The 25,633-nt window shown below is 41.4% G+C and overlaps 1 protein-coding gene across 2 annotated transcripts in view; it reads left to right on the forward strand.

The window, feature by feature from the left end:
- The window catches only part of RNF19A (ring finger protein 19A, RBR E3 ubiquitin protein ligase), a 38,220-nt gene that overhangs the window by 5,377 nt on the left and 7,210 nt on the right, over nucleotides 1-25,633 (forward strand). For both annotated transcript variants that reach the window (XM_035124674.2, XM_035124679.2), the window contains 4 exons: nucleotides 14,699-15,479; nucleotides 21,851-22,059; nucleotides 23,664-23,808; nucleotides 25,290-25,452. In XM_035124674.2, the coding sequence (XP_034980565.1) occupies nucleotides 14,884-15,479; nucleotides 21,851-22,059; nucleotides 23,664-23,808; nucleotides 25,290-25,452 (1,113 nt within the window). In that variant the 5' untranslated portion in view covers nucleotides 14,699-14,883. The remainder of the gene's footprint in view (nucleotides 1-14,698; nucleotides 15,480-21,850; nucleotides 22,060-23,663; nucleotides 23,809-25,289; nucleotides 25,453-25,633) is intronic.

The following is a 25,633-nucleotide window of genomic DNA, read 5'->3' on the forward strand; positions in this document are numbered from 1 at the left end:
GCACATAGGTGAAAGAAAACAAAACTGAATTCACTCTTACCCTTGTGTAGCCACAACCCTGGAAATGTAAGATGCTTGCAAATCAGACAAATTTTTAATAAAAATATTTAATTACACAATTCCGTCTTGTAAGTTACTTTAAGTAACTTAGTAGGGGCTTTAATAACACCTTTTCATATGATGGATTTATTTGCTTGCTTGTTTGTATAACTTCCTTCCCCTAGAGAAAAGATAGCGTCCTGAAGAGATCCTCAGCAAAAAGACTGGAGGACATCCTTTAGGAATTGGGAAATGGCAGTAGCTCTGCTAATCATATTTAACTTTCGTGTACATTTCCATAGGGAAAATTTCTAGCTTATTTACCTACATTGCGTAGAGCTATTCTACCAAATTCTCCCTAGCTTTTTGGCAGGTATACCATAACTTAAGCCTGCCTTTTAAAAAATTGTCATTATTATGGCCACCTTGCTCCTGTTCCATCCCTTCAATTATTGTACATTTTGAGGATGTGCCCTGGAGGCTGCTTTGGAGAGAAAAGGGATTGCTTTTCTGTAATAGACACTGCACTGTAAAAGCTACATGTGAGACAGTAGAAGTGTGATGGCAATATTTTGAGTTGAATGCATCCAGATTAGATGATATAAATTCCTACCTCCATTTTATCACAACAATAGAAGTACAGTAATGTCATTTATTTTACACTAGAAAAAACTGAGGCATTCAGTTTTTAAAAAATTACTCTAGCCTAATGTATTGGACAACCAACAGACAAAATTGTCTAGTATTTTTAAAAATAAACACTTATTTTGGATCAAGTTCACCTTTTTGTTTCAAGAACAAAGCAGTGTTAGAAACAGATATGAAAGCTAGGAGCTAAATGGCACCTTAAACCTAAGTTATGGGCGCAACAATGGAATGTCTAGGCACACTTTTCTAATAACAAGAATACAAAGCTGAAAATGAATAAACTGCAGCTTAAATATGTTCATCTTTCACATGGTATGGACTCTAGTCCTTCCTCTGCCCCGCCCCCTGATATTCCTAGAGGGTCTATTCTCCAATCTTCACAGTAGCTGGAAGTGGGGAGGCAGAAAAAGGTCCTCCTTTCCTTCCACTCTGCAGTTTTAATCTATGCTTTTTAGCATATCAGTAATTATCTTAGCTTCTTATTTAAAAAATGTTTCTTGCATCCAGTTACATTATTCAGTTTTGTGTTAACAATTATCACTACTCTCACAGTAAAAATAGTTTTGTATTTCATTGTTCATGCTCTGAGAGTCACTGCACTTTAATTTAAGTGAAATATTTTGCCTTTCCCTTACCCCATAAGGATGCTTCAGTTGTTTATTTTTATTATGCTTATATTTACATACGAACTGCTATTATTGAGGGAAGTATCTGAAATGGTGTTATTCTATTTTTATAGACACTGAAGGCTGTAATCCTATACACTTACCTGGGAGTAACTCAGTGGGACTTAAATTTTGAATATACATGTATAGGGTTGTCATGCAAACTTGCTTGGCTAATTTGTATCCATAAGGACTCATTGGCAAGTCCTTAATGTAATAGAGAAGTTATTTTTTCCAGATGTTGTACAAAGACATGTGGAAGTTGCCTAATGACCCTGTAATGAATTGTAAAATTACATGTATGCTTCTAATGGCCATGTGTGTAGTACTGTTTCTGTACCATCTTATCTTGGAATATAATGTGCTTATGCAGGGGCAGGGGGATCATTGGGGGAAGGAAGAAGCAACTTTGGGAGGAAGCTCTAAATGAAATGTTGCATGGGGGACACTGTACATTCTGGAAACAGGGTAGATTGGTTTTTAAATCAAGTTTTCCATTTTGAAATTTAACATTTCCTGAACAAACATCTTGGTTAGCTTGTGTTCTTGATATGGCATTTTATTTAATTTTTTGAGCCTCTAGAGAACATGTTGGGCAGTCAAACAAATATAGCAAGTTAATAAATATGGTTGCTATAGCAATTAAAATATATAGAGCTTTTTTACAATCTAGGAACATAACCCGAACCTTCGGTCATGTAGTTTGCATACCCTGCAGAATTATATTTGCTTAGAGGCAGGCAGATTTTGGTTTGGCTGTCTTTGTGCAGGAATATTAGGCAAGATTATTTAGATAAAGATTGGGCCCAGAACTTTTCATAAGCCATATCAGTTACTGTACAAACTGCCATTTCTTCATGAGTTGGGAAGTAAATGTTCATTCTTTCTGGTTAGTAATCAAATTGCAGAGATAAGTTAGTTGAAGGACCTAAAATAAGAATACAGTTGTTGAATGGATTATTCTAGAAATATATGGATGGTATCTCCTTGGATCCCAGCACCTGTTACTATTTGCTAGTGAGTGGGTCCTATATGAAGCCCACAGTAATACCATACAAAAATTCGGCTCATTTATGCATGTGCTAGTGTGGTTCTGTCAATTGTTGATTTAAATATTTACCCATGATGCCATACTGTGTGTTTAAAGGTTTTGGAAATGGGAGTTCCAAACTTGAATCTCCAAGGGCTTACGGAGTCTAAATATTAAGCAAATTTTAGATTTTCATCAATATCTTTTTTCACTTGAGGTTTTTAACACTTTTAGTATCAGTGTGACCAAGAAAGTCCCCTAAAGCCACTAGGAAAATCATGAATAAAATACATAACTGTAGGAAGCATATATCCTTACAATTGATATTGAGAGTTGATGTTGCCCTGCAAAAAAGTTGCAAAGTTTTTTACTACTTCTGCAGGTTACTTATTGACAAAGATGCATTTTTTAGGGCACTTTTAGTTCAGAAAATTTCAAATGCCTTGAATAGACTGGGATCTGACATGGCATAGTTGGATGACATTTAGTTTTGCTATCTTACCCCATTTTCAGAAATGGGCTGGAGATATGGGTATGCAGGCATGCACAAAGGTAGGCAGGCTGTGGTTCCTAGGAACCTAAAATATTAAATTGTATGTTTGAAACTGTGCAACTTTACTGTTGTATCAGTTCATTATGTTAAAACAATTTTATGGAAAAAATGTACTTTTAGGAATGTAACATTTTTTAAATGGAAAAATATAGTAGTAGAAAACTTCCTGTGGAAAATTTTTCACCCTGTTTTACTACATGTTGGTCATAGGTGCCAAGGCATTTTGGGCTTCAGAATTGCATGTGTCTGCTGCTTTGCTCTGATCCCTCCATAGGCCATTTATCTTTTCTGAAGGGTTTGAGACCTTACCCATTTATTTATTTACTCCATTTACCAGCTGTTTGATAACAAAGTTTCTCTGGGTGTTGTATATATTTGAAACACTCAGTTCAAAATTTAAAAACAGTCAATAACAACACAAATACACCATAAAACACAACTGTCATATCAAATCAGAAGTTAACACAACTTCAGCAGCAATCATAATCATAAGAATAATATTTCTAGAACAGGGGTAAGGAACCTCAGGTCCAGGAGTCAAATGCAGCCCCCTAGCCTTTCTGTTTGCACTTGGGAGTCTCCCCAGGCCACACCTTTTACCATTCCTACTTAATACCCTCAAGTGGTTCCTTCTCAAGGTGGGCAATAGTGAAGGGCACAAGTTGTGTGTAGAAACTAGCCTACTGTACATTGGTAAAATTTACAGTTGTCTACCCACATTCACCTCTGGCCCCATCCAGCAGTGGCATGTAGGCCCTGGAAAGTTGCCTAGAACAGTGCTGCCCTTAAAGCTGACAAAGGTTCCTCACCCCTATCAAGGAGCATCTGTGTTATCTAGAAGGTTACTTTCTATGCAGGTTGCGTAGCTACTTTGCGGGCTTTTTGGTGAATTGGAAGTCTTTGGAATAAATGAATGATGTTTTGTATCATTTGGTCTAGTATTCATAGGAAATCCGTGTATTTATAGCTTCCTTGGCTCTGTCTCCTGCCATGTTACCAACATCTATGGAGCTGATGCACCCATTGACTGCCTCAATGGTAGTCACTTTATAATGTCAATAGTGCATTGTAATTACTAGTGTTATTATACATGTGAGGATTTAAGTAGGTACTAAAATAGTGTTCAAAGTTCAGCGATCACACATAACCCAATATACACTTCTTAAAAGATTAAAGGAATTTGTATGAGTTGGTGGATGACATTCCCTTCCCATTCCATATGACTTTCCAGAGTGCCACCAATTGTTTCCAGATAAACTGGAATCTACTTATTTAAAAAGATTTAACTTCAGAGCAAAAGTATCAAAAAGGAAATGTATATCTTCCAGTAATAGAAATTGAATTGTAGCAAACTTTTATTCACTTTGGGCAAAACTAGTACAGTAATACCTCGGGTTACGAACGCGATCCGTTCCGGATCGCAGTTCGTAACCCGAATAGTTCGCAAACCGAGCGCGATGGGCGCCGCCATTTTGCGCATGCGCAAATCGCGCGCGCGTGGCGAAAACACTTCCGGGTTTGCGCAGTTCGTAACCCGAACTGTTCGCAAACCGAGGTGGTCGTAACCCGAGGTACGACTGTATTGGCTACTAACCTGCTTTATCATCTTTTCCATATTAGCAGCTAGATATTTTTAGTTGTTAGCTTAGCAGCATATATTTGACACTCTACAAGTAATTCTGTTCCACTGAGTTGCTTATATTCTTTCTCATGTTCAAAAATTGAAGATGAAATTTATAGCACTTCCCATAATAAAATCATTTCTTTTCATGGCTGAATCACATGCTTTCCAATGCATGTGTTTTAACTTTAACAGTTGTTTTTGTAGTCTGAACCATTTCCTGTTATTCATCTATTACACTGCCAAAAGCAGAAAGCAGCTATTTTTCAGCCATTTTTAAATATATTACAAGTAGTTATAAAGGTCTGTTGATTGTGGGGAAAATTTCTGAACTTTTTTTGTTTTCCAATTTTCAAATTCTAAAAGCAATAGGGTGCACTGGAGCTATGAACCCACCACTCTGAAAATGGTGAGATGAGTGCAAGTAAGAACCTGATCTTTGTTCATCCTTAAGTATTCATTTAACTCCTGGACTATGAGTCTCCCTTATTGGTTCTGCAGCAGTGTGTCTCAAATTTTAGGTGCTTTCTTCTAGAAGCTATTCATACGTGAATAGTTGCATAGTTTTCTGTACATAGTCACAGGCAACAACAGACTATCTGTGGATTCAGGCATTAGAAGAGAACAGGATATTACTCACCTGCTTCAAAAGTCATGCACCAGAAAATATATAAGAACAAAGTAGCAGTTTAAAATATCCTGGTAGATAATTATTTCTTTGTATTGTGATCCCGTTTCATATGTTTCAGATGGTCCTTTTTCTCAGAGAGCCTTAGCACAATTGTTTGGCCTTAGTAACAAATGCTTACAAAGCATCTTATCATAATGTTTTCTGGTATATTATTTCTATTTTAATCTAATACTGTTTTCTGATAGTGTTAACAGATTTGTTTTGTGCTCTAGAGATTTAAACGGATTATGGATGGGCAAAGACCACTGCCACATCTCCCAGACATCTCTTTACCCTGGCCCTTGACACCCTATCTCTGAATTGTAATTCGTTATTTTAAAATACTGTATCTTAAAATTATTGCAACCAACCCTAGAACCTCATGTTGAAGGGCAAGTAAGAAATCTAACAATTTGCATCAAACTTTAAAGAAGACTATTAAATAAGGTAAAGGTAAAGGGACCCCTGACCATTAGGTCCAGTCGTGACCGACTCTGGGGTTGCGCGCTCATCTCGCATTATTGGCCGAAGGAGCCGGCGTATAGCTTCCAGGTCATGTGGTCAGCATGACAAAGCCGCTTCTGGCAAACCAGAGCAGCGCATGGAAACACCGTTTACCTTCCCGCTGTAGCGGTTCCTATTTATCTACTTGCATTTTGACGTGCTTTCGAACTGCTAGGTTGGCAGGAGCTGGGACCAAGCAACGGGAGCTCACCCCGTCACAGGGATTCGAACCGCCGACCTTGTGATCAGCAAGCACATTAAATAATTTCATATGTCGGCTGTAATGTTCAAATACAAATGGCAGAAATGGTTAACCAGTTTCTATATCTTGTGCTACATAAGCAGATGCATAGCCAGCAATGGGACACAACTATCCATGACTTCCTGACTCTATTGAATTGGATACTGTACTTTAAAAAATGATTGGGCTTAGGCTATGGCAGGGGTCCCCAGACCTACCGCGCGGCGGGCCGGAGGGGAGGGAAGTGCGCGCGCAGCAGGCCGGAGGGCGGGGGAGTGCGCGCCCGTGCGCATGCGCACACGCGCACGGTCGGGAAAAAATCGCCGAAAATCGCTTGTGCGCATGCGTATGGGCCTCCCCCGACCCGGAAGTGCATCGGAAATGACCTCTTCTGGGTCGGGAGAGGCCCATACGCATGCGCACAAAGGATTTTCGTCGATTTTTTGCCGATTTTTAAGATCGTCGCCGCGCCGTGCGCCGTAAGAGCGGGCGGCGGGGGTCGTCGCGGGCCAGATTGGGAGGCCAATTGGGCCGCATCCGGCCCGGGGGGCGTAGTTTGGGGACCCCTGGGCTATGGAGAGGTAACTTTTTCTGTCTCAGCCACATTCAAGATTGGTCAGTCCTCTGTGAACAGCATGCCAGCAGTCATAATGGCCAAAGTGGCCATCAAACACACCATATTGTGTGTGCATATGGCATACAAATGTACACATACAGTGCACATATCCATATCCATATACGCACAAACACATGCAGGGACAAACCACGCTCATTCTCCTCATAGCACTGGGCTGAGAACAGAGGTTTAAAGCTGGATTTGGAGGTTTAAGTCCCTCCTTTCAGTCCAGCTCTGCTGGGTTCCTCATCACAGCACTAAGCTAGCTGTGAGAGGTTTATGTCTTCACAGACCCCAGAACTGTAATGGGCTGAATACTTTCCCTCCTTCCCTGCTGTGTGAGATTTCCTCCACCAGGCATTCATGGGAGTGCATTCTTTGCTCCTACTGTTAACACTGCTAGGATGAGGAAACAATCTCAATTAACTTGTGTGGCATGGGTGGGTGAAAATTCCCCCTGGCCTAATGCCCTAATGCTGAGTAAAATGAGGGTTGGTGCACCATTTAAAATGGCTTTGTGTGCTTGATCTGGGCTGTGGTTGTTTGTTACCCCTGGTTTAGTTGAATTGCTGAAGAGGTTTTCTGTTTAGTCCTTTAAAACAATGATTCATGAATATATATTTTTTAATCAACAGCCAAGCTAACTCTTCTAGAAATTACACACATATGCACTTTGTTAGCTACCCTAACTTATGGAAAGCTGAGATGGTAATGTTTAAAATATAAAAGTAATGGTTTCTAATTATACAAAACAAACCATTTCCCCCGGAAAGTTCTTTTTCTGTTTTACAGCGGACCTAAGTGGTTTAAAGTTTGCAATGAAGATGTATGATATCCAGTTTTTACCTGTAGTGTTGTTGTTTTCTTATATATAATTCCCCAGGAAAATAGGAAATCCAAAACAGGACTTGTTCAAATTGTGGAAAAACCAGTTCACGTGCAACTTCATTTAGATGCTTTCTCCTCTTCACTTTTTTTTTTTAACAACAAAAGCCTTAAGATAAAGTTTTATTTCTGATTTATCAACTGAAAAAAGCACTTTATCCCTTTTTATGAGACTGCATTTACCAGTAATTTTATTGTTTTAAAAATGTTTATGCTTGCTAGCTATTTTCCCTCTCAATTGGGACAGTTGTATGAAATGCAAGCAGTTTGAAGACAAGACTGCTATTATGGCCTACATTTTACACTTTTACTGGAAGTAATTTCTCAATAATGAATATTTTCTTGGTAAGACAGTCTTGCTGTATCTTTCAAACATGAACAATTGGCAGGTTCTTGCAAGACCTTAAAAGCTGTTAGGCACTCGGCATCTTTTTGGAAATAATAATAATAATAATAATAATAATAATAATAATAATAATAATTTATTATTTATACCCCGCCTATCTGGCTGGGTTTCCCCAGCCACTCTGGGTGGCTTCCAACAGAAAAATAAAACACAGTAATCTATTAATCATTAAAAGCCTCCCTGAACAGGGCTGCCTTCAGATGTATTCTAAAAGTCTGGTAGTTGTTTTCCTCTTTGACATCTGTTGGGAGGGCGTTCCACAGGGCGGGCGCCACCACCGAGAAGGCCCTCTGCCTAGTTCCCTGCAACTTGGCTTCTCGCAACGAGGGAACTGCCAGAAGACCCTTGGTGCTGGACCTCTGTGTCCGGGCAGAATGATGGGAGGTGGAGACGCTCCTTCAGGTATACTGGACCAAGGCCATTTAGGGCTTTAAAGGTCAGCACCAACACTTTGAATTGTGCTCGGAAACGTTCTGGGAGCCAATGTAGATCTTTCAAGCGCCAAGAGCGCCCTGAGCGCTGCGGCGGTGGCGAAGAGGCACCCGATCAGCCCGCCTCTCAGCTGATCGTCGGGAAGCCCCCGCAAAACACAGTGAGGCGGCCGCGGGGGAAGCGCCAAGAGCGCCCAGGAGCGCAGTTGCGGAGGTGGGTGTGGGCACGCGCCCAGGGCCAAAGCACGGCGGCGGTAGAGACGGCCATTGCGAGTGGCATGAAAAGAAGGCCGCCAGCAAGCGCACTGTTGCCTCTTGCCGGCTCTTCCGAAGGCGCTTAAACGCCTTCCTTTCCTTGCCAGACCTGCTCCCCCACTACGGCTTATTTTGGGGGTATGTCTTATATTTAATCAACTCGTGAAAAGCCTGCCATGTCTTATTTTGTAGGTACGTCTTATTTTATGGGAAACACGGTATTTAGCTCAGTTAAATATCAATAAGGCATTCTTCTATCTTTCCCCATCCTTGGGTTTAAAATGTGTATTTCACAGACCTGTAGAGTGCAAATTAGGTGGGGCTGTTGTCAGTTTATCTTCCCCTTTCTGTGCTAATCTTTTCTGTATGAAGTTGGATAATGCCTTTTGTCGCCTGTACTCTTCCCTGATGCTTAAATTGGTTTGGAGTCCTAGTTTCCTGCCTAGAATATGCAGATGCTGAAACTAGCAAGGTTAAAAGTTTCAGTAACCCCCCCCCCCAAAAAAAACCCCACATTCCTTTGAGGCTCTGTACCAGTTTGTCTGCAATTTGGAAGGGGCTGCACTCTGGAGGGGCTCCTTTGTCTATCAATTTCATCCACTTCAGCCAAAAGGGGATTATGACTATTTTATAGATTCCCCATTATAGTGAATGGGAAAACACAGAACTTCATTTCATTCAGAGTGGCTCAGGAGCTGAACTACAGAACAAAGTGTGACTCGAAAAAAATAAGACTTTTTACAAATGTAGAGGAGCTGATTTATAGGGCAAATCTTTGAAGCCCTTGCACACACCCTAATATATACTGCTGCCCCTGCCTTTTCCTTGATCCTCTCTAAAAACTACATGTTTTCCCCTCCCATCTGTCCCCAGGTGCCCACATGTCTATTTTAAGAGATCATTTCATGCATCAGCCAAAGTAGACCGCAGATTGTAAAGGCTTTTGTTATACTGTACTAAAATTTGCTACTCTTTATGGTGCCCTGACTCTTAATGTTTTTATTGTTCATGCCAGTGTTGTTATAGTTAGGCAGTATTTAAAAGCTTCTAGGTTTGGGAGCTGTGGCCTATTTCTGCAGGATATATGATGGCGGGAGGAGGGAGATTCAGATTTCACATCCTGGAAATAGGTGCAAATTAAATTTTAATATGTGCTAGTTTATACTATATTGTATGAAGTAATAAATAAAAGTGAACCTATTGGAATTGCCAACAACGACAACAACATTGGCTAGTTGATGATGCATAAATAGTGGAACTTTCCCTGGTAAGTGCCTTGAAGGATTGTTAATCACAGTTCATGTAAATCATGTTTCATATTTGCATTCATTGTAAAACATTTATTTCATTTTTGCTGAAGCATTAAAAGTGAAAACAAATGCTGTATCTATAGTAACGCTAATGCCAACAGTAACTCTGATGCATACATTAACTTTACTAATTTTGTACTGTACATTGTTTACATTTCAGCTAAATTAAATAGCCACATTTATTCATTTCAGCTCCATTACTAGATATGGGGGGGACAGTTAGAGGGAATAACTTGGGAAAGGAAATATCAATACTTAAGAGCGGCTTCTTTTTAAAAAAATGTGTTCTAGGCCTGTGCCCTAAGTCTTTTAAAGTAATTTACAACCCCCCTATTCAACTGTTTTTACAGAAAGAAAAAATGAATGACAGACTTTAAATGTACAGCCACCTAATTAAGTTTTAAATGCTTCTGCTTTAAGTAAAGTACCTATGTTTCTGCATCAGCTGGGAATGAGCTCTCTGTGAAGAAGTGTGAAGTTGCCGAATAATTAGTGATGGCTGGCAAATGAGCTACAGCAGGCATCCCCAAACTTCGGCCCTCCAGATGTTTTGGGCTACAATTCCCATCTTCCCCAACCACTGGTCCTGTTAGCTAGGGCAGTGTTTCTCAACCTTTTTTGGGCCAAGGCACACTTGTTCCATGAAAAAAATCACGAGGCACACCACCATTAAAAAAGTTAAAAAAATTAACTCTGTGCCGCCCTATATTGACTATATAATTATGACTGTAAGAAACACTTTCCAATTGCTGTGTTGGTTGCAATCTCCTGTAATAAGGCTTCACAAGCCGCTGATTTCTCTGCCAGCACAATCCTTTGCTCAGCAAGTTTCAGGTTGAGCTCATCCAGCCAGCTTCTTTGTTTGTCTAAAACCACCCTCCCGTAGTGGTGGCTGTTGAGAGCCGCGCTCGCCCCGCATCGTGACCCGGCCGGCTTCCTTTCCGGTGGGTTAGTGCTTGCTATTGGCGGCCGCCAGGCACGTGACAATGCAAATCGCCCTTCTCGTCGCCGCACGTCGCAGCACACCAGCCAGCGTCTTGCGGCACACTAGTGTGCCGCGGAACAGCGGTTGAGAAACGCTGAGCTAGGGATCATGTGAGTTGTAGGCCAAAACATTTGGAGGGCTGCAGTTTGGGGATGCCTGAGCTACAGCAACTTCTCCTCAGCTCCTTTGCCTAAGGAATATATAGCACATTGGTGAACAATAGAATGATTTTGAGAGAATTTGGACGAAGTCCCAATTTAGATTTCTCTGGGCCTTTCCCATTGCAAAACTTTTATTTGGAAAATGCCACTATCAGACACTTTGTTAGTGATAGCTGGTCTCTTACTAAGAAACTCAATTTTCTTGAGATTTTAAACATTACTTTCCAACGATTTAACTTAATTTTAAAATGTTAATATGTATATCAACACACCATGTGGGTTTGAGTACAGACTTTCTGGTATTACCAGCCCACTTCAACTGCTTGAAGAATTTCCATTACCATGTATCCCTCAAATATACAAACGTAACTTGGGTTGTTGCTATGGCAGCGGTTAGCCTTGATAATAACAATGTGGAAACTACATTTAAGGCATAAACTCTACTTTTTAACTAACAATAACAGATTTGCATCACTGTGCACAAAGTCAACCAAGTTAAGGAGATAATCAACAACAAACAAAACACGGTGCTCTAATTTGTGGTATTTAATTTTGCATTATTTTTATGCTGAACTGCTAGACCTTAGTCACTTTAGTTACAGGAGTCTTTCTTTCCTAGAGTGTCCCCCTTTTTCCTTCAACCCCCTAAACCAGAGCTTCCCAAACTTTTCATTTTGGTGACACACTTTTTAGACACGCATCATTTTGCAACACAGTAATTTAGCAAACCGAAGGTTAACCCCTTTCCAGGCCTGGGAGGAGCGTGGGGAACGGTCATGCGACACACCTAACACTGCAGCCAACACACTAACGTCACAACACACAGTTTGGAAATCTCTGCCCTAAACTGAATCTTCTGTTGCATTCCAACTGTCAATATGCTCTCAGAAGTCCACTGCTTAATCCTACATCAGGAAAGAAGCCGTATCATGCATTGCAGGGGGTTGGACTAGCTGACCCTTGGGGTCCCTTCCAACTCTAAGATTCTATGATCTTGATGTTTTATTATGGTCATAGCCAGTGCTACCTTTTGGGGAAAGAGGTGCTAGAACTCACAATGAACGCCTCTTTTTCTCTTTCAATGGCAATGGCGCTTACCTGAGAGGTGCCGGAACTGAGTTCTGGTGAGTTCCGACTCAAAAAAGCCCTGGCCATAGCTGTTGTAAACAAATGGCTCCATTCTTTCCTAATAACCAGCATTTTGTCTTCTGATTCCAGTTCAGTTATGTGAGTGCTGTTGCTTATGTGGCCAAAACGGTAATATTTAAGAGGGAAGTATTGGAAAATATGAAGCTGTGTGTCTCCTGCTTTTTGGATTGCAAGTTTTTATTTGATATGGTTATATACCATTTTATACCAAGATAGTGTCTTAGGGGGGGGGGTTTACAAAAGTAACAAATATATTTATAAACAATGAAACTGAAAAACTACAATACAAAATAAAATACGTAATAACTTCCCGCCTAAAGCAAAACTCTTTTATACTCTTTATACATATGATTGTGTCGCTGCCCACCCTAGAAATAGGGTTGTCAAATTTGCAGATGACACAACCGTGATCGGGCTCATCTCTGATAAGGAGGGTGAAACTGAGTATAGAGATGAGGTGGAGCGGCTGACAGAGTGGTGCAGAGTCAACAACTTGCTCATAAACACAAAGAAAACTAAGGAGCTTGTGGTGGACTTTAGGAGACAGAAGAACGAGGTCCAGCCACTCTTGATTGACGGAATTTGTGTGGAGAGGGTAACAACGTTTAGATTTCTAGGCATTGAGTTACAGGAGGATCTGTCCTGGAGTGTTAATACAAGAGGGCTTGTGAAGAAGGCGCAGCAGAGACTGTATTTTTTGAGAATTTTAAGGAAAAACCATCTTCCACAAAAGCTGCTGCTTGCCTTCTATCACTGTGCCATACAGAGCGTGCTCACGTACGGTTTATGTGTGTGGTACGGAAGCTGTACTTCCCAGGACAGAGCAGGGCTGTGTAGAATTATTAAAACAGCAGAGAGCATTATTGGCTGCTCACTCACCACCTTAGAACAAATTTACACCACCAGGTGCCATAGAAAAGCACTAGATATATCAAGAGATCCAACGCACCCTGGTCACCATTTCTTTCAGCTCCTGCCATCGGGACGGAGATATAGAACAATGCAGGCAAGAACGAGCCGTCTCAGGAACAGTTTCTTCTCTAGAGCAATTTTGGCCTTAAATGGAAAGCCCGGACTTTGAAGTCATCTTATTTTACTTGTTATTTTGTAGTATATTTACTGTTTTTTAATTAGCTTTTGTAATTTTGGATTATGCGGAATGCTTTATCTGAGTGGATGTAGCAACCGAGTAATTTCGTTGTTCCCGCAAGGGGACAATGACAATAAAGATATCTTATCTTATCTTATCTTAAAACATAGTACCAGTAGTACTTTTTTGGAAACAGTTCCAAAACTGTTTCACTCTTATTACCAAGGGACACATTTACTCATAATAAGCAAAACTCATTCCAGTAATACATGCATATCACTCCAGATTCTATTTTAAATGTATTCCCAATCAATTTCCCTTCTACATAAATACAAATAATGTACTACCACCTACCCATCCGTATCACTTGTCCCATTTTACTTACACAACTCACACACATCCATCATTAAAAATACATTATCCACTCTGTTACTCCAATATCTCCCTCTCATTCGCCACATTGCTGTGACCAATCATTCCACTGTTTCTGCTAAAGATGTATGCAGAATCACCAGGAGGTACCGTAATGAAACTATTAGCTGTCAAAATTGTAAAATATCAAAAGAAATGCATAGCAATCTGGCTCTCACCCATTTTGCTATTTCTCACCCAAGGATAGGTGGAACTGCACACACCCTTCCCTGGTACTCCTTCCTCTCACCAAAGAATAACCTCAGACATTTTCTACCCACATCAGACACACCACAGAAAATAGAAACCCAGCCAGCAGGAGGGCACCCTTGTTGCAACCCCAAATGCACAGGCCAAAGGGGAGAGTTCCCTGTCGGTGTCTCCTTGTCTGGGGTCTCTTTATCAGCTGGTCTGGTAGTCAATAACAGTCAGTGTCTCCCTTGTAAGAGTTCCATAAAATAGTGGATTTAAATGCATCTGTAACTTGGGAGGATTGTCTGTGTGATTAACAATCATTTTCCATTCCCCCTTCCCTTTTGTGCACTTCTATCACCTATATAGGATATTGCCTTTTGGCATATTCAGCATTTGTGCCCCTTTGTCTTACATCCCGCCCCCCCAAAAAAACCCACAAAGCATATTAAGCTGCTACGATAATAAAAGGATTCTAGCTTGCCATGAAGTTATCATGTTGCTTGTTTTCCTTAGTTCTTAAATAATGCATCAATTTCACCAGAATGGAAAACTCCCAAGCAATTCTCCTTGTTAGATTATTTCTTCTTGTTGTATATATTTTATATAGTATAATAATTAAACTGTAACAAAAAAAGGTCCACCCCCTTGATTATATCAACTTGCTAATTGACAGAAGTGCACAGGTGGCTGAAGCAAACAAGGTGGAGGTTTAGTTGATGAGGTAGCTGTAATAGGAGTTAGCAGAGTAATGCAAGTCCTCTGAAAACAACAGAGAACCTGAATACAGTATATGTGATGCTAATCTGTCTCTTGTCTTTCCCTTTCATTTGTAGAGTTGCTGTGCAGAGTTTCCTGGAATTATATGTTGTGAAGAATTTTGTATGTGAAGAAGACAGACCTGACCATGTATAACATGACTTAGCCCCCTCCCCAACATGACCTCTAAGTGTGCTGCTTCTCAATAGGCATTTTTTCCTTAAAGTGATCAGTGTAGTACACATGCTTTGATCCATTTCTGATGAATGTTTTAGCCATGAGTTTACATCGGCAAATGGGATCTGATAGAGACTTGCAATCTTCTGCCTCCTCTGTAAGCTTGCCTTCAATTAAAAAGGCACCAAAGAAAAGAAGGATTTCACTGGGGTCTCTCTTTCGAAGAAAAAGGGATACAAAACGCAAATCCAGAGATATAAACGGAGGTGTGGATGGTATTGCAAGTATTGAAAGCATACATTCGGAAATGTGTATGGACAAGAACTCTATTTTCTCTGCCTATATGTCTTCTGACAATGGAACAACCATCATCAGCAAACAGAGCGGAGACTTCATGGAGTGTCCCTTGTGCCTTTTGCGGCACTCCAAGGAGAGGTTTCCGGAAATAATGACTTGTCACCATAGATCTTGTGTGGATTGTTTACGTCAGTATCTCCGGATAGAAATCTCTGAGAGCAGAGTTAATATCAGCTGTCCAGAGTGCTCTGAGCGATTTAATCCCCATGATATTCGATTGATATTAAATGATGACATATTGATGGAAAAATATGAAGAATTTATGCTTAGAAGATGGCTTGTGGCAGACCCTGATTGTAGGTGGTGTCCTGCTCCTGATTGTGGGTAAGTTATTATCTCCCCCCCCTCCTACCCATTCTAATGAAGCACATGGATCTTGTCATCCTGAAATATATTGTTCAGCTCATTAAATTGCTCTAATTGTCTACTAATTTGTGACTATTTTAACATTTGAAAGTTTTGTGCCTCATATTGCTCAGGTTGTGCTAAGTACTCCTTATTGTTTCATGGCATAGATGAAACAAAGTAAAAGAACAGACGGGCAGATTTATTGTTGTAAACGCTGTTATTTCACGCTGTAGAGTGTTTAAAGGAGTGACTAATACACTTTTAAAAGAAACCGAGCAGTTTCTTGAGTGTAAACTGTGAAAGTTTTTATAAAATAAAGAAGTTAATTTTGTAGTTACACATCCTGGCACTGGCAGTTTTAATGCCAGAAACCTCAAATATTGGCTGCCAGTAAGTTTGTTGTTGCTGCTTGATGCCAGAATACTTTTTCCTAAGCTGCAAATGTTTTAATATTCAAGGAAACACATTTGATTGTCATCATTAAGCCAGAAAAAGTGTACCCTTTGTCCTATTCTTCCCTTTCCAAGCCCACTACTTGGGAGGAGCAAGAGGGTACTTTTCATTCTAATCACTGTTTTGCTTGGTAAAGCTCCTCTCGCCACTCTCCCCGCCTTCGGTTGCCTTGTTCGGTTCCCAGCTCTGGGTTCCCAAAACTTCAAGCAATCTCCTAACTGCTGTTATTCTGCTGCTGCCATATAAACACCATATGTCTGACTTATTTTGTCATAGCTGTGATAGCTTGGCCAAATATGAAATGTGATTGGAACAAACAAAACTTCATTAGTATAGTAAAAGCTGAATAAAAGCTGGATTTTATGGGATTTGTTTTAATAACAGTGTTCATTTATTTTATATATTAACATGTGCTTATACCTCGATTCCTAACTGTATCCTATCCAACCTACTCTACCCCTTACTCCTCAGCACCCACACCAGCTACTCCCACTTCCTCCAAAACCAAACTGTCACTCCCCAGACACATATCTATTCTGTCATATGCTACCCTGTCAATCAGCACACAACACACACAAACATTCCATCCCTCTATTACTCCCCCTACACTTACCTTATCTTAAATCATGCAAACCTTCCTACACAAAATTTACACATTATGCCAACCAGCACAAATTAGTTACAATGACAAATACCATGTCCTCCTCTGTTGATTTTCAGATGATTTTAATCCTTAGCAAAGCAATAACTTCAGCTTAAAGGTTAAGGTAAAGGGACTCCTGACCATTAAGTCCAGTCGCGGATGACTCGGGGGTTGCGGTGCTCATCTCGCTTTACTGGCCAAGGGAGCCGGCGTTTGTTCACAGACAGCTTCCGGGTCATGTGGCCAGCATGACTAAGCCACTTCTGGCGAGACCAGAGCAGTGCATGGAAACTGTTTACCTTCCCGCTGGAGTGGTACCTATTTATCTACTTGCACTTTGACGTGCTTTAGGTTGGCAGAAGCAGGGACCGAACAATGGGAGCTCACCCCGTTGCAGGGATTCAAACCGCCGACCTTCTGATCGGCAGGCCCTAGGCTCTGTGGTTTAGACCAATTTATGCATTCGTGTTTATCATATACATGGCATTAGTATCCATGAAGTCATTAAGCCAAGCACTTTTTACATTGAAAGCACATGCAGTATTTTTCACTCCATAAGACGCACCTGAGCAGGAAAACAAGAAAAAAATATTCTTTTCTAGCAAGAGCCGCGCAGAGTGTGTAAGCGGCTCTCCCTTTGCTTGCTTTACAGTGAGCTGGGAGGAGGGGCGGAAGGGGCTCCCGTCCGTCCCTCCTCTCGCCTCGTCATAAAGCAAGCACAGCCTCAAGGTCCACATCTTGCCATGTGTTCTATGGAGGGCTGCCTCCAAAGATGCTTTGGACACTTCAGCCAGTGCAGAAGTGGGCAGCCAGATTGCTCACCGGGGCAAGACTGGTTGAGCATCTGACAAGGATCCTGGCTTGACAGCACCAGGTGTGCCCAATTCCAATGGCTGCTTTTAATGGAGAAAGTCTTCCCCAAACTCTGTGCGCGGCTCTCGCTCAAGCAAAACGAAAGCCGCACCCAAGCGGCTCTTGCTTTTCTTGCTTGACACCGAGCTGGGAGAAGGGACGGACGGAAGTCCCATCCACCCTTCTTCCCGGCTCACCGCAAAGCAAGCGGTGTAGGCTTGGTAGCTGCAGTTGGGAGAGGCGCTGCACTGCCAAGCCTGCTCTTGCGAGCGACGGAGGGACGAGCGGCCCGAAAGGGCTCCTTTCAGGCAGCTGGTCCCACCACTGCCTCTCGCAGGGGCAGGCTTGGTAGCCGTAGTTGGGAGACGCGCTGCACTGCACGTCTCCCAATCGCTGCTCCTATGCCTGCTCTTGCAAGCAGGCCTTCGCTCCATAAGACGCACAGACATCTCCCCTTCCTTTTTAGGAGGGAAAAAGTGTGTCTTATGGAGCGAAAAATACGGTACTAATACTGTGACCTGAAGTGCTGCATTATCATGTTAACAAGAAAGAAGATTGTGTGTAGCTAGGAACAGGTGGCTGGTGAGCAAAAGTATAGTGATGTTGTAAATAAAATAGCATGGAAAATGAGCTGGTTGTAGGGAAATAATTGGTTTTCCATGGAGAATAACAGATGAGCATGTTTTTTCACATCTGCATATGTTGGGTTGTTGTTGTTCAGTCATGTCCGACTCTTCGTGACCCCATGGACCAGAGCACGCCAGGCACTCCTGTCTTCCACTGCCTCCCGCAGTTTGGTCAGACTCATGTTCGTAGCTTCGAGAACACTGTCCAACCATCTCATCCTCTGTCATCCCCTTCCTTCTCCTTGTGCCCTCAGTTTTTCCCAACATCAGGGTCTTTTCCAGGGAGTCTTCTCTTCACATGAGGTGGCCAAAGTATACTACTAAATATCTCTTGATTGACTTAGCATCTTGTTCTTATCAGTCCAATCCTAGACCAAAAGTATGGAGGATAAAATTCTTTTAATTTGAGATGTTGCCAGTTTTCTGGACAACGTTGTAGCTATTTTGAATGTCCTCCTCTGCCTCACCCACAGCATTTATGAACTTGGAAGACTACACATCTTCAAGAAAATACTAAAATTATAGGAGGCTAGATTTTGGTTAAACAGTAGGAGGAACTCCTTGAGAAATAGAATTGATTGACCATAGAACCAGCTACCTGATTATTTAATCAGTACAATACAATAGGTTTTTGTTCACAACCCCTTTCTTTGATTCACAATGCTATGGAATTATTTGAGTGACTTCATTTTAAATGATTTTTTGTTGATTGTACCTTTTATTTATTTTAATCTACTGAGTCCTGTGTAATGTTCTGATTCAGTTTTGTGTCCTAGGTTGGGGCTTCAATCTTGCATACACTTTTCTGGTAGGTAGCTTCATTGAACACACTTGGATTTACTTCTCAGTGACCTTGCATATAGATTGCTTTGTTAGAGATGATTCATGCGTTACAAGAGTGGTGAGGGAGCTGCTTTTGCAGCACTGGATTGCATGTCACTCTGGTCAAGCCTGTAATTAAAGGCCTCTGCATCATCATCATCATTATTGTTGTTGTTGTTATTAAGCCACTTCCTGTGAAACATCTCAAAGCTATTTCACAATACAATAAAAACATACATAAAAACACTTGCACATAGAAGAACGATTACATATCCAATACAAATTGGGATAAAAATATCCACTTTTCTTCTTGAAAGAGGAATGCCGAAAAGGCAATACATGCATTAAAAACAAAAACTGCCCTGTCTAAAAGTATTTTAAGATATAAAGCAGCATATTAGATGACAAATAAAGCAATAATATAAACCAGGGATGGGGAGTCTTTTGCATCCTGAGGGCCACTATACGGTGACCTGACGGATGCATGTCGTTGGTGGGTCAGAGACAAAACATGGATGTGGCTATGGATGACTCTTATTTCTTTGAGGTCAGCTACATTCCAACCTCACAAAAACCAGCCAGGCAAAAGGTATTAAGGTAGGCATAGAGTAGGGCTGGTGTAGTCTGGGGAGGAGGCATGAGCTGGGCTTAGTCCCAAGTCTCAGATAAAAATGCTTGAAGGGCTTGCATTTAGCTCCTGGACCTGGAGTCCCCCCCCCCCCCGATATAAGTAGTCTGCACTCAGAAGTGTGCTGATTTTTAATATACAGTACACCAGTTCTTTTTTGTTGACTAGCAAGTTCTGTGAATGGCCTGGTTCATATGTCACGCTAAGCCAAACCATGGCTTGGCACAATTGCACAGGCTCCCAGAGCAAAGATCAGAGAACTTTGTTGTTGTTGTCGTCGTTTAGTCGTGTCCGACTCTTCGTGACCCCATGAACCAGAGCACGCCAGGCACTCCTGTCTTGCACTGCCTCCTGCAGTTTGGTCAGACTCAGGTTGGTAGCTTCAAGAACACTGTCCAACCATCTTGTCCTCTGTCGTCCCCTTCTCCTTGTGCCCTCCATCTTTCCCAACAGCAGGGTCTTTTCCAGGGAGTCTTCTCTTCTCATGAGGTGGCCAAAGTATTGGGGCCTCAGCTTCAGGTCTGTCCTTCCAGTGAGCATTCAGGGCTGATTTCCTTAAGAATGGATAGGTTTGATCTTCTAGCAGTCCATGGGACTCTCAAGAGTCTCCTCCAGCACCATAATTCAAAAGCATCAATTCTTTGGCGATCAGCCTTCTTTATGGTCCAGCTCTCACTTCCATACATCACTACTGGGAAAACCATAGCTTTAACTATATGTCTCTGCTTTTTAAGATGCTGTCTAGGTTTGTCATTGCTTTTCTTCCAAGAAGCAGGCATCTTTTAATATCGTGACTGCTGTCACCATCTGCAGTGATCATGGAACCCAAGAAAGTAAAATCTCTCACTGCCTCCATTTCTTCCCCTTCTATTTTGAATCTAAACTTGTTTTCAGCTGGACCTGGGCCCCTGGGATTTTACAAATTGTGAAATTCAGAACAAACCTTGGGCTTCCACATTCCTCCCAATGCTTCCACACCATGGAGGGAACGTAAAGGAGATAACATTTTGAATGCAGGACCAGAGACTGCAATTTAGTGGGATCTTCTGTTCCAGTCATTGACTGCCACTGTGATGATGAGGAAGCCTGAGATGGTCCTAATAATAAAAAAAATAATTTATTATTTATACCCCGCCCATCTGGCTGGGTTTCTCCAGCCACTCTGGGCGGTTTCCAACAGAAAAATAAAACACAGTAATCTATTAAACATTAAAAGCCTCCCTGAACAGGGCGGCTTATTCTATTAATCATATTTTATATAGTAGACAAGTCACAGGATTGGAAGTAGTTTTTTTAAAAAAAGTTCTATTAGTTCATGCTACACAACATTGACCTTTTGTTACTTTTGAGGGTGGTAGTTCCCTATAGTTTGGCTTTAAGAGGTTTTGAGAATAACTAATTTTATTCTCACAACTCAAGTTACTATATAAAATGGCTGCAAACAACTGGTGGGTACTCCTTTTTGCCCTAGTTTGATGAGGTGGTTTGGGGAATTTAAGATTAGACCTATTGATTACTTATTTGTCATTTGTAGTGTCTACTGTGGGATGCAGGTGGCGCTGTGGGTTAAACCACAGAGCCTAGGGCTTGCCGATCAGAAGGTCGGCGGTTAGAATCCCCGCGACGGGGTGAGCTCCCATTGCTCGGTCCCAGCTCCTGCCAACCTAGCAGTTCAAAAGCACATCAAAGTGCAAGTAGATAAATAGGTACTGCGGCGTTTCCGTGCGCTGCTCTACTTTTGCCAGAAGCGGCTTAGTCATGCTGGCCACATGACCCGGAAGCTGTACGCCGGCTCCCTCGGGCAGTAAAGCGAGATGAGCGCCGCAACCCCAGAGTCGTCCGCAACTGGACCTAATGGTCAGGGGTTCCTTTACCTTTACCTTACTGTGGGCTTCACTGAACACAAGCAACTGCAAGCTGCAATATGACAATTACACAGTCTATTTGGGCTAACTTAACCACTAAAATGTGTGCAACTTTGAAAGACCTTCAAAAATAACACCATTATTATAGATGGCTTGAGGTCAGCACCAGGCATTTAGAAATGTGGGACTCTAGCATGTACCATTCTTATTGTTAAACATGGGACTTAGATAAAAGAGTACATGCTACACAGACTGTGAAATACTTAAGGACTTAGATTGTTAGGTTCAGAACTTCAGAGTTTTGTGCTGTGGGTTAGCTAGATCACAATGACAATGCAGTTTTGTTTCCAGAATAAGGGATATTTCTTAATTTATACCCCAAAGTCAGCTCTTCTGCTTGCCACTGTGCTGTACTGAGAATAACAATCTTCCTCCTACTTATTCTTGAACATTTTAAGGTATGCTGTAATCGCTTTTGGCTGTGCAAGCTGTCCTAAACTTACATGTGGACGTGAAGGCTGTGGAACTGAATTTTGCTATCATTGTAAACAAATTTGGCATCCCAACCAGACTTGTGATGCTGCTCGCCAGGAGAGAGCCCAGAGTCTACGCTTGCGAACAATTCGTTCTTCGTCCATTAGCTACAGCCAGGAGTCTGGAGCAGCAGGTATTTATTACCTGAAATACTAGGTGTCTTTAAAACATTTTAAACTATCAGATAACTGTTTTGTTCAGTGATTATTGATGTTTATAAAGAAAGGTTAACCAATATCATTGTTGCTGCTGCTGTTGTTGTTTAATAAGTTTTTATACCGTACTTCATCCAAGGATCACAGTGCAGTGAAATTAGACATTTTCATGATTGTCTTTGTTTGAGATTCTATTCATGAATTATTTTGTTTTATATGATTACTTTTCAATATATAAGCAATGACTTAAGTAGAAAGTGAAGGACAGAGCTTACTATACATTACTAGATTATTATTATTATTTTAAAAAACTTCCCCTGTGCTTATACTTCTGCAGCTGATAACCATGCCTACCTGTTTTAAAGGTAAAAGATTGATACAATATGAAGAGAAAACAGGCTATCTGTTGACTCACCTATGATGATAATAATATGCTCCTTGGTAACCTGTGCAAGAGGACTGACTGCACATAATGCCTTGCTTTGTCAGTGAACTTATTTCACACTGGACGGCCAGAAACCTCATCAGAATCTTGGGCAAGGGGAAGGAGTTGGCATCGCCTTTAGAGTATAATAAAAATACACACGGTAGCTAACTGAGGTTCTGCCTCCCTAACAAAAGGCCTACCCCTCCTAAGAAAAATCCTGGCTACGCCCATGCCAGTGGACATGTTTTGCCACAAAATGGCTGCCATAGGAGCATGGTATAACACAAAATAAGAGAACATAGTCAACCTCCTCAACCTCATGTTTATCATGGGAAGATCTGTGTCCTGTTGGTCTTGATTGTGGAGAGGCAACTGTTAAAGGCACAAAACACCCATTTCCCCCAGTGTCAAATTCTAAACCAAAGCCAAGGCTGCTATTTTGTACCCACTTACCGGTACCTGGGAGTAAGCCCCATTAAGCACAGAGACTACATTTGAAGGAGGCATGGGTATTGTTGAACTGTAAGTTAAGTGTACATTGAATTCTTAATGAGTACCTGGAGTGTTCCTGCACTGCAAGAGACACGCCTAAGCCACTTTCCAAAGTGTTCATGTTTTGCATTTGCCATATGGGAAAGGGATTATTTAGCTTCCACCCACGCTTACTGTGTACTAGTAGTTGCAGAAATAACTTCTAGAGAGTAACTATTCATAGGATAGATGTATCCTGGTTGCCATGGGAAAAAGGGGCCAAACTATTGACTACAGTACTTGAAATAAGACAGATGTAGGAATAATTCACTAAAGGTGAGAAGAAAACAGAAGTTCTTTAGGATCCCAGGTGTCCAAACAGTGCTGACTTTCCTTGCTGACTGCAAACGATGGGCTGAAGCAACTGAGCTAGCTCATTGCACAAAAATTATGTAAATGGTACCTGCATGTACCTGTTATTATTTATTAATTTTGTATACATCCACAGATCTCGGGGTTCTCCAGTTAAATTTCCCCCCCTTTAGATTCATTATTTATTAAGTTAGGCTGAACTTAGAATTGGTTGCAACCAGTTAAAATTTTCAAACATTTCCAGACATAATTTTCAGTGTGTTTTGTTCTCATAAGCAGCATAGCATGTTCATTGAGTTTCTTTTTAAACAGCTGATGACATAAAGCCATGCCCACGCTGTGCTGCTTATATAATAAAGATGAATGATGGAAGCTGCAATCATATGACATGTGCGGTCTGTGGATGTGAATTCTGTTGGTTATGCATGAAGGAGATTTCAGACTTGCATTATTTAAGGTATGTATTGAAAGAGTTCGTGTTGTACCCCACTAATTAACAGCAGGTTAGGCTATAAATCCTTTAAAATGAATGAATGCATGACGGAACTAGTGACATTTGTTTTGATCATGCACGTTTGATGTAGTCTTTAGTTTGAGGTGGAATTCTATTTTCATACCTGGTTAGATTTTATATACAGTGGTACTTTGTGTTGTGTAACCTCCAGGTTATGGAATCTTTGGGTTATGGCCGCGGCAAACCCAGATGTACTGGAACATCTCCATGGCGTGCGCATGCACAGAAGCAGTCTATCGCTGCTCACGCATGCGCAGAAGCGGCGCCTCTAGTTGCATAAATTTCGGGTTGAGAATGAACCCCCAAAACGGATTACTTCCATAACCCGAGGTATCACTGTATATATAAAAATGGTTTGAGAGGGAGTTTACTGACATTAGATAAGGCAGGACTTTCCATTGTATGGGTGTCAACTACAGGAAGTGCCCTACTTTCTATAGCTTGATGCACACTGAAGCTCTCTTCAGAATATGATAAAGTGACATTGGACTTATTTTATTGTGGGAGATTATAAAATGGACTTCCTGCAGTAAATTTCACTCGGAAAGATAGCAACGGAATCAAATCTATCACAACAATCCCCACCTCCCATCATATGTCCCACATGCTTGGAGAAGCCTTTTGTAAAGAGGACATTCTGTTTGTTATTGTGTCTAGCTGTGTTCAGAACAAGTGGGACAGCTGCTGCCATACCACTTCATCAACAGGCCTTAGAGCAGGCACCCCCAAACTTCGGCCCTCCAGATGTTTTTGACTACAATTCCCATCTTCCCTGACCACTGGTCCTGTTAGCTAGGGATCATGGGAGTTGTAGGCCAAAACATCTGGAGGGCCGCAGTTTGGGGATGCCTGCCTTAGAGCTTTTGCTTAAGTAAAACACACAATTCCTACAGCGGGAAGGTAAACGGCGTTTCCATGTGCTGCTCTGGTTTGCCAGAAGCGGCTTTGTCATGCTGGCCACATGACCTGGAAGCTATACGCCGGCTCCCTCGGCCAATAATGCGAGATGAACGCACAACCCCAGAGTCGGTCACGACTGGACCTAATGGTCAGGGGTCCCTTTACCTAAATATTTCCCCATTCATAGTAAATAGGTTCATTTAAAACGTAGTTGGATAAACTTTGTTCCAATCCCTGAGTTGCACATTTTAGCATCAGCCCTGGGAAGAGCCATGATCTGATGGAACCAAAAAGAAAATGCACTGGATATAAATGTTGTATTGCTGGTCTGGTACTATATTAGTTTCAGATTACTTTCCCCACAACCTGAAATGTTACATTTCGTTAACACTTTTAGCAGGATTGCAGATTCAAGGATACTTGCTCTCTCTGTTAGAGAAGGTTCTTATAAAACCGATGGTTAGTTAAGACTATTCACTGTGAGTCTTAAGTTTGCCTTACTTACGGGAAATTTATTCAAACAGTCCATCAGGTTGTACATTCTGGGGGAAAAAACCATGGAGTCGGAAGAAGAAAATACTGTGGCAACTAGGGACGCTTGTGGGTGCACCTGTAGGAATCGCTTTAATAGCAGGCATTGCTATTCCAGCTATGATTATTGGAATACCCGTATATGTGGGACGTAAGGTAAGGTGACTGTGTGTGTTTAGAGTCTTCAGTTACATAGGACTTAGATACTTTTGCACACATATTTAAGGCCTGTTCACACAGCAACATGTACTTTAAGTTTGGAATTTGATATCCCGCTTTATCACTACCTGAATCACTCAAGGCATTACGAGTCTACTGCTCTTAACCACTACACCAC

This window comes from Zootoca vivipara, chromosome 8, assembly GCF_963506605.1.
Source record: "Zootoca vivipara chromosome 8, rZooViv1.1, whole genome shotgun sequence".
Classification (NCBI taxonomy): domain Eukaryota; kingdom Metazoa; phylum Chordata; class Lepidosauria; order Squamata; family Lacertidae; genus Zootoca; species Zootoca vivipara.